Source organism: Physella acuta, unplaced genomic scaffold (assembly GCF_028476545.2).
Source record: "Physella acuta isolate Inbredline_101_S28 unplaced genomic scaffold, ASM2847654v3 ptg001520l, whole genome shotgun sequence".
Classification (NCBI taxonomy): domain Eukaryota; kingdom Metazoa; phylum Mollusca; class Gastropoda; family Physidae; genus Physella; species Physella acuta.
The window spans coordinates 18013-33084 of record NW_026733035.1 but is presented as its reverse complement, the minus strand read 5'-3'; the positions used below and the strand labels follow the sequence as shown (position 1 = coordinate 33084).

The 15072-nt window shown below is 33.4% G+C and overlaps 1 protein-coding gene across 2 annotated transcripts; it reads left to right on the top strand.

The window, feature by feature from the left end:
- The first annotated feature begins 8844 nt into the window (after positions 1-8844).
- LOC131928565 (uncharacterized) lies at positions 8845-15072 on the top strand. Of its 2 annotated transcripts, none has more exons than XM_059284635.1 (9): positions 8845-8980; positions 11389-11551; positions 11961-12050; positions 12527-12610; positions 13585-13668; positions 13972-14052; positions 14363-14397; positions 14694-14715; positions 14888-15072. In XM_059284635.1, the coding sequence occupies exons 1-9, from the start codon at positions 8978-8980 to the stop codon at positions 14938-14940; spliced, it is 615 nt and encodes a 204-aa protein (XP_059140618.1). In that variant the 5' UTR covers positions 8845-8977; the 3' UTR covers positions 14941-15072. The 2 variants fall into 2 exon arrangements, with proteins under 2 accessions (XP_059140618.1, XP_059140617.1); XM_059284634.1 differs by lacking the exon at positions 8845-8980 and adding an exon at positions 11124-11235.

Here is a 15072-nt window from a genome sequence, read left to right as displayed (position 1 = left end):
TGTTGGTGGAGTACATACGTTTGATGACAATCAACACTATCAAGCCAATGATCACTAGGCCAGCAATAACTCCACCAAGAGCAGCTGGAAGTACTACAGATGTACTTGTTGCACTAGTAGTCTCTTCTGTGTTTACAGAGATTAGAGTTACCCTATATATATATATATATATATATATATATATATATATATATATATATATATATATATATATATATGGCATATTATACATAGTTGAGCCATTTTGTATTGACATGTTTTTGTTCAGCTACTGCATAAAATCTTTTTTTTTTAAATGTTTAACTATTTACATACCTTTAATAAGAGTAAAATTGTATTTTAACTCATTCCCTATTCCATTGTTAACACTGAGTGTATAGATGCTTAAATCTGTCTCTGTGATGTTGTAGATTGTAACATACACACTTCCATATGGTATAACGCCACTAGCATAATCCACTTTGTATTTGGTGTTGAAAAGATCAATTATACCAGAATTTAACTGAATCATGGAACCATTTACTGATTTAGACAGTGTCAAAAATTTTGGTGCAGGGTATCCGTATACTTCAACACTTAACATAAAATCTTTTTGCTGCATCACATGGAATATTTTCTTATCATCCGCTTGATTTTTTAACCGCTGTTCACCTAAAATTTATAAAACAAATAATAATTGAAAGCCTAATCTAATTTATTTAAGTATTGTCTTAATAATGTAATACTCTAAGGCTTTGAAATGTAACCAATTGCATGTTTTATTGTCAATGTTTTTTTTTCCACAAACTAAATGATTTTTCAAAAATATCGAAAAAATATTTTAAAAAATGAAACCATAACATATATCACATGAAAGCTAAGATATATTTTGTTATTTTTGTAGTTCACTTGTACCCATTAGAACAATAATAGATTACTATATTATATTTAGTATGAAATTTCTTCAGAAATTTAAAGTTTTGACAGAAATGTAAGCAAAATTGTATTAATAAATAGCTTGATATGGCATTGTGATACTTACACAAAACATAGATGGTAACAAACTTCTGTTGTGATATGTTAAAGACTGCATTACTCGCGTGACAAACATATTCTCCGCTGTCCTCACACGATACTCTGATAGTTGAGCTTGCTATTGCTGCACTACTGTATCTCCGGTACACACCTACGGTAGCTGGTGGGTTGCTGTTTACCTCACACTTAAACGTTACATCAGAGTTGACCGGAACTGTTAATGGCCCGGTGTTGGCATTCGCTGTAAAGTTTGATATTTCTGCAGGGTCTGAAATGGAATATTTTCTAGATCAGTGTTTCTTTCACGCATCTCTTCTCTCCCCAACCCACTTCCGAAACACCTCTAAGCCCCCCCCCCCCCCCACGAAATAAAATTTATACAGGAAATAAGTTTTTTAAAAGTGTCCAAACCCCCCTCCCCCCTCTGGAGAAAAAGTCTAAAAGAAACACTGATCTAGATTTAAAAAATGGATGATAATCCAATGAACAAATAAAGGTGGGGAGATTGATAAGTTAAATGAAACACGTGTCTATTTTATACTGATTTTTTTTTTAGGATTGAAACATACTATTATAATTGTAAAACTGTGCGATTTAGTAAATGTTAGGTATATTACGCAAGTAGCACTACACCATAAGCAAGAAGCAACTAAAGCTCTAACTTACACGTGACATTTAGAGTGTACCATGATACATTATTAGTGTAGCACCCAGTGATATGGTTGGCTGTACATGTACAGTTAGTGTCCTGTAGGTTTCTTGACACTGATGATAATGTAAGCTTTCCTGTACTGGTCGATGTTTCAATGTGTAGCGCGCCACACGAGATCAGGATATTAACACCTCCAACAACGTTACAAGACACATCATATGTGTTGTTTTCTTTTAGTATAAATTGGGTGCCAGAAATTATTCCAGTGGAAATAGAAATGTCGGGTTTAGTTGATGGCGGAGCTGAAAATAACAATATAAGTAATGTCTTTCTGTATATTTACAAATTTATAAAATCTAAACCACAAACTGTCATAGCTTGGTATTTGTGAATTACTGTATTAGATATAGTCGGATATAGTGTAGAAAGATTTACGTTGATTTTAATTTAAACTTTTTTTTTCATTCACTCTTCATAAACAAAAATGTAGTGTAATAATCATGAAGATCATTTAACAACCCTACAACTAGGGTTATCTAATAAGTGTAGGTTGATAATCGTATACATTGTGGTTATTTTTGACAGTTTGATTAATGACATTTTTGGGTAAAGCCGTTAAGTGTAAATAACCCTTCACCTCTAACAAGCACTTGTAGTGATGTGTTGACGTTTATCTCCCTGTACTTGGAGTTCTCAACCAAACAACCAAAGACAAGAGCACCAGCAGATCTTGGTTGAAATGATGAAATATAATTATAGCTGGAGCTGTTGTGTTGGGTGGAGAAACTCAGTGGTAAATTGTTCTGGTACATTGTTATAGAGGGCTCTGGGTTCACTGTGGCCTTCATCACGTGACATATAAAGGTTATGTTGCCGGTGGTTGGACAAAGGTTGTATATGTCAGTTTGGCTGGAAGCGTCTTTTCTTTCTATTATAGCATTAGTAGGTCCATCTGCAATTAACAAAATGATTATATAAAAATGTTTTTTTAACATGTGATCCTTTTTATAAAATAACAGCAACGAAATATGGTTTACGTTTTTGATTGCAATATTGTAGAGCTCACCTGCGTTTTAGTTGTGTTTTTTTTATTAATTCAAAAAGTCTTTATTTGAAGACATTTTATATTCTGAATTTCTGCATTGCGTAACATTTGCAAAATAGTTTGTTGTTTTTTAATTGAAAGAGAAACTTGATGGAAAAATATGTTATAATGATCAGCAACATGGCTAGGTAATTTTCAAAGCTTGATTTATGAAAATTATACCTTTAAAAATATGCATTTTATTAGAACATTCTTGTTAGGATTTTTTTAGGATTAGAATTCAAGTCGTTTACATAAACTGTTTAAATATTTTTATACAAGGACATACAGATAGTCATTTATTGCTCAATTAATTTTACTTACATGAAAATTTAGCTACGAAAATAATACTTGCACTACTCAATGTATTGTTCCATGTATATTGTGGCTGACATTTAAATACCTTGCTTGATACACCTATTAGAGAGAAAAAATAATTCAGATCATTGTTGCTAGAATTGGAATTTACTTACTCGAAAGTTAAATACATTAACACTAGTTATCCATTAATTAATCAAGGTTTGGTCGGGTTAATATTGTAACGATATATAACCCGTGTTAAAAATTATAATATAAGAAATTACACTTTCCCTTCCCATTGTTTCATATATTAACGCTTCCCATCATCTAACCAAAAAGTGAAAAACGTCAAACAGTATAAGCATTCAAGTAAAAACAAATTTAAAATCTAACGTTTTCCTGCAATTTTAAATTGGTAAACTTTTCCGTTAGTTATTAACACTTCTTAAGTAATAAACTATATACATTTATATATTTAATCACAATTGCGATTTTTTTCCTTTTTAAATAACAAAATTTTAAACATTTTTTTTTTTGTGTCAGTCAGTTTAGATTAGTTCAAGTCAGTGTCCGTTCACGTTAATATTTTACCAATTGTTCTATATGTATTTATTATCAAAACATGAACCTACCACTGACGTTAGCCACTCCAGTTAACACACCTGTCCCAAGAGCTTGATTATTCTCACCGTACCACTGGAACTTTGCAGGTAGGTTTCCTGGGGTTGAGTTGGTGCATTCACAAGAATAAGAGTCTCCCAGTTTTATGTAGTCAGTAGAATCATTCCTGCATTTGACCAAACCAGCCAAAGGCAGCACTAAGACGAGCAAAGTTAGTACCATTATCACATGTATTTACAAGTATCCTATTTTAGAAATAGATAAATTTATGTAATAATGTGACCAATGAAGTATACGTAAATGATACAGTAGTATACAGGAGTTAACGTAGCTACATTAAACCTCACCCAGATCAATGCTGACATCATTAGCTCTGACAGCAAACTGTGAACCGTTGATGACATCAGGATAAAGGTAGGCAGAAAAGACATTTGTACCCAGCTGTAAGCCACCAACTTGTGTTACAAAGCTGCAGGTTGTTGTCATGTACTCGTTCCCAGATATGGCGTAGGATATCGATGTACACGTTGTGTTGGTGTAGTTTCTGTTTTGCTTAAAGTTTTTTTTTTAAACTGGATACTCATATACATATACAGAAATACAAAACGACGAAACAACTATTAATTGTTGAATAGTTAGGATAGAAAAGTACCACTCATTTATACCAATTACCCTTTGTCAACCCCCTCTCCGGTGATTAAGCCATGTTAAATGTTACTATGCAAAACATATCCACCTCCCTATCCCTAAGCCTAATCCTAACCCTATACATAGTCCATTTTTATTTCTTATTCCTTATCCCTAACCCTAATCCTAACCCTAACCCTATCCCTATCTCTATCCCTATCCCTATCCCTATCCCTATCCCTATCCCTATCCCTATCCCTATCCCTATCCCTATCCCTATCCCTATCCCTATCCCTATCCCTTACCCTAACCCTAACCCTAACCCTAACCCTTACCCTAATCCTAATCCTAATCCTAATCCTAACCCTAATCCGAACCCTAACCCTAACCCTAAAACTAACCCTAACCCTAACCCTAACCCTAACCCTAACCCTCACCCTCACCCTATCCCTATCCCTATCCCTATCCCCATCCCCAATCCCCAATCCCCAATCCCCATCCCCATCCCCATCCCTATCCCTATCCCTAATCCTTATCCTAACCCTATTCCAATAAGTAATATGTCTGATTGGTTTATGTAGAGCAGGGGTTCCCAACCTTTTTTAACTCTAGAGCACATTCTAAAATATCGGTAGGGTGGCGGGCACCACCTATTTTAAATCGACAAACTCCTACCAGAGGCTTAGCGACCCTTCCCGTCACCCGGGGACAAAACTTTCGATTTGCACCCCCCCCCCCTCAAACTTTCGATTTGCACCCCCACACCCCCCCCCCTCAAACTTTCGATTTCCATCCCCTTCAATCTTTCAATAATGTCTATGAAAAAAAATTCTGTCTCTGTCGAATAGTGAGAGGCGGGCACATACGAATCGTTCGGCGGGCGCCATGGCGCCCGCGGGCACGGGGTTGGGAACCCCTGATGTAGAGGATTAGTGGCAGTGAAGTGATGTCTCCCTTGCATGCCAGATCATTAATAGTATTTTATAGTAATTGGTATTTATACGGATATTATAGTCATGTACCAATATCCATACCAACCTACCACATCAACAATACCATCAGACAAACCTACCACAGAAAACATACCATACCAACATACCACAGTAACAAAACCACACAAATCTATCACAGCAACAAAACCATACCAACCTACAACAGCAACAGCAACATAACCATACCAACCTACAACAGCAACAAAACCATACCAACCTACCACAGCAACAAAACCATACCAACCTACAACAACAACAAAACCATACCAACCTACAACAGCAACAAAACCATACCAACCTACAACAGCAACAAAACCATACCAACCTACAACAACAACAAAACCATACCAACCTACCACAGCAACAAAACCATACCAACCTACAACAACAACAAAACCATACCAACCTACCACAGCAACAAAACCATACCAACCTACAACAGCAACAAAACCATACAAACCTACAACAGCAACAAAACCATACAAACCTACCACAGCAACAAAACCATACAAACCTACCACAGCAACAAAACCATACCAGCCTACAACAGCAACAAAACCATACCAACCTACAACAGCAACAAAACCATACCAACCTACAACAACAACAAAACCATACCAACCTACCACAGCAACAAAACCATACCAACCTACAACAACAACAAAACCATACAAACCTACCACAGCAACAAAACCATACAAACCTACCACAGCAACAAAACCATACCAGCCTACAACAGCAACAAAACCATACCAACCTACAACAGCAACAAAACCATACCAACTTACAACAACAACAAAACCATACCAACCTACAACAACAACAAAACCATACCAACCTACAACAACAACAAAACCATACCAACTTACAACAACAACAAAACCATACCAACCTACAACAACAACAAAACCATACCAACCTACTACAGCAACAAAACCATACCAACCTACAACAGTAACAAAACCATACCAACTTACCACAGTAACAAAACCACACAAACCTACCAGAAACACATTACCATATAAACCTACCACAGAAACAATACTATACCAACCTATCACATCAACAAAACCACACAAACCTACCAGAAACACATTACCATATAAACCTACCACAGAAACAATACTATACCAACCTATCACATCAACAAAACCACACAAACCTACCAGAAACACATTACCATATAAACCTACCACAGAAACAATACTATACCAACCTATCACATCAACAAAACCACACAAACCTACCAGAAACACATTACCATATAAACCTACCACAGAAACAATACTATACCAACCTATCACATCAACAAAACCACAAAAACCTACCAGAAACACATTACCATATAAACCTACCACAGAAACAATACTATACCAACCTATCACATCAACAAAACCACACAAACCTACCAGAAACACATTACCATATAAACCTACCACAGAAACAATACTATACCAACCTATCACATCAACAAAACCACACAAACCTACCAGAAACACATTACCATATAAACCTACCACAGAAACAATACTATACCAACCTATCACATCAACAAAACCACACAAACCTACCAGAAACACATTACCATATAAACCTACCACAGAAACAATACTATACCAACCTATCACATCAACAAAACCACACAAACCTACCAGAAACACATTACCATATAAACCTACCACAGAAACAATACTATACCAACATACCACAGCAACAAAACCATACCAACCTACAACAGCAACAAAACCATACCAACCTACCACAGCAACAAAACCATACCAACCTACAACAGCAACAAAACCATACCAACCTACTACAGCAACAAAACCATACCAACCTACAACAGCAACAAAACTATACCAACCTACAACAGCAACAAAACCATACCAACCTACAACAGCAACAAAACCATACCAACCTACAACAGCAACAAAACCATACCAACCTACAACAGCAACAAAACCATACCAACCTACAACAGCAACAAAACCATACCAACCTACAACAGCAACAAAACCATACCAACCTACCAAAGTAACAAAACCATACCAACCTACCACAGTAACAAAACCATACCAACCTACCACAGTAACAAAACCACACAAAACTATACATTACTATATAAACCTACCACAGAAACAATACACTTCGCTGCTGGATAAGTCTTCTTTGTGGGACAGACAATAGAGACGTCCGGGCCGTCCGCTGACAAAGTTGGAGTGTTGCATACAACGTTTTCAGGTGGTACTGAAAGCAACAAGAATAAAGTGTGTATCTTCTTCATTGAATAAACGATATCTGTTAGAAATTATGCTAAAGAACTACTTATTGCAAGCGACAGCCCTTTTATTAAAAAAAAATTGTTCCAATGTACACAAACTAAATTTTTGGAACATACATGCGTTATAAAATTCTACTTACCGTATACAATAGCAGATGAGCACGGGGTGATAACAGAAATAGCGGTGAGAGCGGAGGCTACACAACTTAAAGGAAATATGTTTTCAAACCAAGTGCGATTTCTATGGACAATCATTAATGTGCTGCTTAGAATGTAATTATTTACACATTGAATAGTAGCATTAAAAGGACTTAAAGGATAGTTATTGCAGCTACACACATAACAGGTGGTGATAGTAATATCCAATCTTGTCCTCCAGTCTAATGCAGTGATTGAATTAGCATTTCCAAAGTTACAATCAATTTCATAGGATAATCCTTCTTTAAACAGACACTGCCCAGGGTCACTTGCCTCTGTGATTTAAAAACAGTCAAATCAATACACCGCGATTTAATATTTTCATTATCAGGATATACATAGTATTTAGTCGAGCTTGTTAAATATTACGATGTTTGAATGAATATTGGACTGACACAATGTATTCACACAAATATATATTTATATATGTCTATCCATATATATATATATATATATATATATATATATATATATATATATATATATATATATATATATATATATATATATATATATATAATGTATATATGTTTGTGTGTCTATCCAAATATATATATATGTGTGTTTGTGTAGTTCTGTGTGTGAGGTTTACATAACTGTTACATATATATTAGTATTTTACCTGCAGTGGTAATAACTATAACAACAATGAATAATATTCCATTTGTTGCGCAGGAGAAGAAACCCATGTCTATGAATATTTAGTCGTACATTATGTCGTCCTCTGTCTCCATATAAACATCAAGTAGTTATTTATTTTGTCATTAAACTTACGAAAACGACCGAACTCGTAAAACCTAGAAGATCTACACATGTGCAGAATATAGCGCACACTCTATCTTATTAAATATTGTGTGAAACCAAATTATACATTGCATCTACTAGGTCAATATATAATAATCTATCAAACCATATGTAAAATTTCACTCGTTATAATTAAAGAAGTTTAATAGAAGTTCAATAACGTACACACACTTTTCGGAAGCCAATACTGTACAACACACTACACTGTGCTGCCAATAGGTAAACCAGGAAGTAATATATTAAACCTACCTATTGAACACACCGACACAGTTTATCTTATAATGAAGTTGGTATACATTATACTGTCTAGTTTATATTTTTTTTATTTAGTTCCTGAATAGTTGTGGGAAAATAAAATGTTGCAATCGCCAATTTAAATGTATCACTTAGATCTTCATTAATGTATGGTAAGGAAATAATGAAACTTATCATTTGAAATAACTATTTTTGGTGGGGCACGGTTCTTAGTTGGTTACTGGCTTAATTCCATTAACCGAAGCGAAACTCAGGCAACATATGTGTCTTTACAAATGTAGCCCTAACAGTGTCCTGTTATTGGACCTGACCTTAAGAGAATGATTGATACAAAATTATACTGAGTGGCAAGGAAACATTAAGTTATTTGTATAACATAATCTTTAAAAAAGAGATTACAATGAAATCTACTTTTGTTAGTGTTTTCATAAAACAAAGTCAATCTTCTCACATACATGTAACACATTATAAAGGGAGTCAAATGAGAATGGATACAAGTAAATTTATATCTAGTTTTCTCCCTTGATAATATTTTTTTTTACTTTACAGAAAGAAATAAAGAAATGCCGTTCTCGGTGGCCACTTTTAGAACACAAATGTTCAGTTTTGTTAAGATAATAATGAATAAAATTATAATGAGTCATGTTTGATTTCCCAAGCTTTATTTAAAATTGAATAGATGATTTTAGGCTGTAAATAGAATTATTTAAAAATCTAAAATTTAGTTTTGAAGCTTTTTTAAAAAAACCTTTTTATGAATTTCGGCATTTCTTTGAATGAACGGGTCTGATTACTAAATAAAATCAAATTTTACTGTCATCAGGCTAGCGTTTACAGCTAATCCCTTCACACATTTTTGCTACAGGAACATAACGAGTAAAATTGGTTTGTAACAACGGTTACAATGTGCAGACAGTGAACAGTTTCCGAGTTTGTAAAATACAATTTCATACATGCAGATAAATTAGGCATAGATCCAACCGATACAGCTTTCGTTCATTGTTCGCCGTTTCTGTTGATTAAAAGTCGATTCGGTAACACTTTTAACAGTCCGAAAATTTCATATTACACATTTAAAATGTAATCGTACATAACAATATATTATTTTTTAACTAAAAACTTGCCAGTCATGGAGATAACTAAACAGTTTGGTTAGAATTATTAAATAGAATACATTATAATATTCCCTACAATATTTATTATTTTCAACCAAACCAATATTACAAAAATTAACATATATAACACTGAAACATTATCTAACATTACCTTGAAAATTAAAATTGTTTTCCAGTGTATTGAAATTTATATAAGCAATAGTAGATAAGTGATTCTAATATTATTTCGCCTTATTTAGCTGTAATATTTTAATAAGTATGTAATGAAGAATGTGTGTGGGTTACTGTTAGTCTTAGTGGTATTGTAATGAGTCAAAAGGTGGAGATAGCAGATATTAAATATAGGCTGATGGGAAAGCAAGATAGGGCCTACTTGAAAAGGTGAAATCTTTCGTTAAGCTAATAAACATTGTTTGCTGAACTAAACATGGCGTCCAGGATCTACGGTAATTTTATGACCCGTCTACATCTGTTGGCTTGGACAAAATGTAAATAGATAAAAGCACAGTTTTAGTAAAATCTTATCTGCGATTCTTACATTATGGGAGGCGCAGAGAGTCATTTTAGTTTGTAAATTGCAAGTAACACTGGAGTTCAATGCCAATCGATCATACGGGTGTGGAAAGTACAACATTGTCACAAATACGTAACAGCTGGTTCATAAATAAACCCCAAACAAAATATACCTTAGAAAATATCCCCACCTCCTTCCTGTCGTTTACTAATTGAACCTATCCCTAATAGGTATTAGAACTGGGATTGGGACAGGGGCCGCAACCAAGCAAGGTTTAAATTACCCCCCCCCCCTTAAGTTGTAACCCAGTGTATGTGTTACTATTGTTTTTATTGTTAACTCTTAATTTTAAATTACATGAAGGCTATTTTAAAAACGATGGTTTTAATTTTAAGTTTGCTCACTTTGTAGGTAAGAGTTTTCGATGAAAATCGAAGTTGTACTGTTATTCTTATGACCCCTGCACGAGTGTAGTCATCTATTCTGAACAAAGTACAAGTAACAATGTTGGCGACATCTCATTCTCTCGGGTCCACAATAATAGCCCGAGGCAAAAGTTTTGTTCCTGTTATTATTTGATTTTCTACAGATGATAATGATGTAGATACTAATCTTCGCCACCAGATTGTTAATGAGTTCATCACATAGTATGTATAAATAGTGTAGCATACATGCGACAATTTACTAGACTTGACAGTTCTCTAACACAAGCTTACGATTGATCATGGCTCTCTTGTTTTTGCTAGCATGTGTCATTGTTCTCACTACCAGCTATTGTGTGCGTTGTTTCTTTCAAAACTTTAGTTTCGAATATATATATATAAATATATATATATATATATATATATATATATATATATATATATATATATATATATATTTATTTATTTAATTATATATTTAATTATTTATGTATTTATTTCTATTCCAGGAAAGCTCAGCCTATCGTACTGATTATGTCAATATTGATGACATCGATAATGGACATGGAGGAGTGATAGTAAGCCGTGACCTCCATGACATACAACGGAGAGAACCGACCATTGAATCTCTCTCTGAAATTTTACTGTCGCTGCTCATTGATGCTTCTCATGGTATGTTATAATTGATGTTATAACACATGCCGTTAATGTTACACCGGTCTAGATGAGTGCTTATCTATCGTAATGACTCACAATGATGTATAATACTCACAACTGCTATTTACAGAACAAACATGTCCGTTATTGCATCGACCTTACACTAAAAAAAAAAATTTACAATCATCTTTATTTGGAAAAGCAAATGATTAAAAGCTAGTGACACAACTAAATTAATGTTGTACCCGTTAGATATTAATATGAAATAATGCAAAACGTAGTATCTATGTAAGCAACTTTTGTAGCTGAAGTACCGGGTAATAAGACCTATCTTTTATGGAGGTTACTTTTGTTACACGTTAAAACATTTAGAATAAAATACTACAACAAATCTGAATATTGAAACTAAATATTTTAAATCTAGAAACAGGAATTGATGCTGAAGAGTTTAGAAACCGTACAGTCACCCTAAAAAATCAGGCACTTGAGATTTTGGCGAAACAAAACTTTAAAGGTAAGTTACAAAATTCTTGTTTTTTTTTACTATAACTGAATCAAATAAAAATGCTCACCAATGAACAAAAGTATTACATGCACGCCTTCGAACTATATTTTGACCAATGAAAGTAAGGTCGGAGTGGTCTAGCGGTAGAGAGCTAACCCGTAAGTCTTGAGTTCGAATCCGGGTTCAAGTTAGTAGACCGTCCCTGAGTCCACCCAACTCTGATGGGCACCTAACTCACGTTAGGGAATGTAAAGGCGGCTGGGCATAGTGCTGACCACACTATCTCTTCATATGCCGAGGTCGCAGAAACAAGTGAACTCTACTTCACTTGCCCCGTAGACCGTCAGCTTTGAAAGGGAAATTTACTTACTTACTTCACTTACTATAAAACATTAGATATTACTTTGACTTAAACGCCAACAAGTTGTTTATTGAGCTTCATAACTTGCTATGCAGCTATTTAAAACCATTCATGTTTATTTCAGTTTCCAATGAAAACACCATTAGTGTCTTGAAAGAGCTGTCATTGGATGGTCACAGCGGCATTAAACTCTCAGTCTTTGTTGATGGTAGGCTAATTATTTGCTTTTAAAGTGGGTCCTCGGCATTATTGACTATAAAAAAAAAACCTCTAGTTCAATACTATTTACGGCTCTGCCTTCACTACAGAGTTTCTTCCAGGCATCTTTTCGCCCCCCCCCCCCCCCCCCCCCCGAACGAAATTAAATTTATATAATTTATATAGAAAATATATACTTTTAACAGTGTCCGCCCCCCCCCCCCCCCACCCGAAGAAAGTCTACCGCCCCCCTCCCCCCCCCCCCCCCGAAAATTTCAAGTGCCCCCCCGGAGAAAAAAGTATGGAGGAAACACTGACTACAAATCAATTACCAGCATTCAAAAAAACTTACCTCAGGCAGTTTTCCACAATATTTAATTTGTTATTAAAAAACTTCCCAAATATATTATAGTCCAGAATTTTTTATAAAACCAGTCCAAAAAAATTACTGAGACTTAATATAAAAATACCGAAAAAGATATTGGGCGCAAGCATTGTCAAGAAAATAAAAGAAGGTAGTATATATTAATTAAACCGCCGGGTAGGGAATATACGTATACACCGGTATGGCGGCGCGTAAAACAAAAAAGTCCATAAAAAACAACCACCTCTAGTAAGCCTTTAACTTTCAAAACAAAGGCGTCCTGTAATTGCAATATCTTCTTCAACTTAAACGAAGTATGATAACCGATTTGATGTAAATCTGTCTGTTGTAACAAATACTATTGCATTCACTATTTAAATTGTGAGTCAACTCACTAAAAATGTTCCTTCCTTGTATTTCATATAAGTGTATATCAAGAAGAGATTGGTTCTATCCATTAGAGATTCCAGCAATTGTTTGATCAATTAAAATGAATTAAAACAATTTACTTAAAAAAAAATATAGTTATGATATCGACACATTTAATGAAAAGACACATTTAGTAATACGCCTTTTTTTGTTCCCACGCATGTAGAAAATAAATATTTTATTTTTACAAGGTGCAACTGAGCAACAGTCGATGACAATGATGAACTGTTTGAAGATACTGAAAACTCTTATTGACAATGCCGCTAAACTTGATCGTATGATAAATTATGCACTTTTAATATACTCTTTCATGTTAAGTTATATATATATATATATATATATATATATATATATATACATCATTTCTTAAATCCTTTTTTTTTTTGGATAAAGTATTAAACGAAATAAAATTGAAAAGATATTTTAGATTCCAACCATAATGATCCTAGAAATGTATGTTGGAAAATATACTAGGCATTCTATTTCCATTAATGTATCATTAGTGCTCTTTGTTGTTGTTTTTTTGTTTGTTTTATTTTGTTTTTTATTTTTTTAATTTTCGAATCGAATCTTGTTAGCAAACAGCCGACAGTTTTATCGCTACATCGCAGCTATAGCAGATGTTGCAAGTAGTTTAACTCAGACAGTCGACAACACCGGTAATTATTTTAAAGCATTTTGTTTTTCTTAGTTAATAAACCAATAAAAAAATGTAAACATTTAAGGGTGTTAAAAATCTTCAATATTTTAATAATCAGAAACAAATGAATTTAGGTAAATAAATTATAAAAAACAAAAGTACATTCTGGTCTCTGTATTAGAATAATTATGTCACTATATATTTAGTTTAAAATTTTTGTTTTTGTCATTGTTTAACTCTTAGTAAACGCATAAAAGTTATAATTTGTTATCATTTTTCATAAAACGAGACGTTGTTTTTTAGCATTTTTAAAACTAATTATGTTTCAGTTAATCTGATCACTGCGCTGGAAAACGGAAAAAGGGTAAGTAAAAAGATATTAAATACAAAGATATTTTTTTTAATTATTGTACAGTAACTATGATCATATAACTTTGTGAGAACGTGTACATTTATTAGAATCATCTAACACGGACATATTTTAAAGAGGGAACAGAAAACCTATTTATTTTACTTTTTATTATGTAACCGCAACTAAAACAATTGCATTTTTTATTAAATTTAAACATTAAAAAATTTTTTTAAAATTTTAACCATTGTTTTACAATTGAGAAATTGTTTATATCCTAAATTTTTTAAAGTTTTTTATTTGTCTTTCAGGAAACAGAAACAAAAAGAGACGGTAGGAAGTGTTCTAGTTTTTCAAGATTTTTATTGGTGTTCTCCTAATGCATATTTAATTACAATTATCTAACCTTATATATTAATAAATACGGCCTAATAATAATCATAAAATATTTTGAAGCATAATATTTTGTTTTTCATTATCTAAATAAAGTCTGGTTTTATTTCAGTTGAAAAAAGAGGAATAAATATAAAAATAACTATCACAATTGAATTTAAATGAGGCTGAAGAAAAAAGATCATCTTATGCAAAGTAAATTCAAGTTGATCTGTGGATTACGTTTAAAGCTATATTTTTGATGTTAGTGTTTTAGATTTTAAAAAAATCTATTAAAATGAAATAATTGCATTCAAA

Excerpts from the sequence above, each read along its gene's own strand:
- LOC131928565 (XM_059284634.1), top strand. The coding sequence starts at position 11,182 with ATGGCTCTCTTGTTTTTGCTAGCATGTGTCATTGTTCTCACTACCAGC. Across the intron at positions 14,053-14,362 it reads TCAGACAGTCGACAACACCG|TTAATCTGATCACTGCGCTG; the intron begins GTAATTATTTTA and ends ATTATGTTTCAG. Across the intron at positions 14,398-14,693 it reads CGCTGGAAAACGGAAAAAGG|GAAACAGAAACAAAAAGAGA; the intron begins GTAAGTAAAAAG and ends TTTGTCTTTCAG.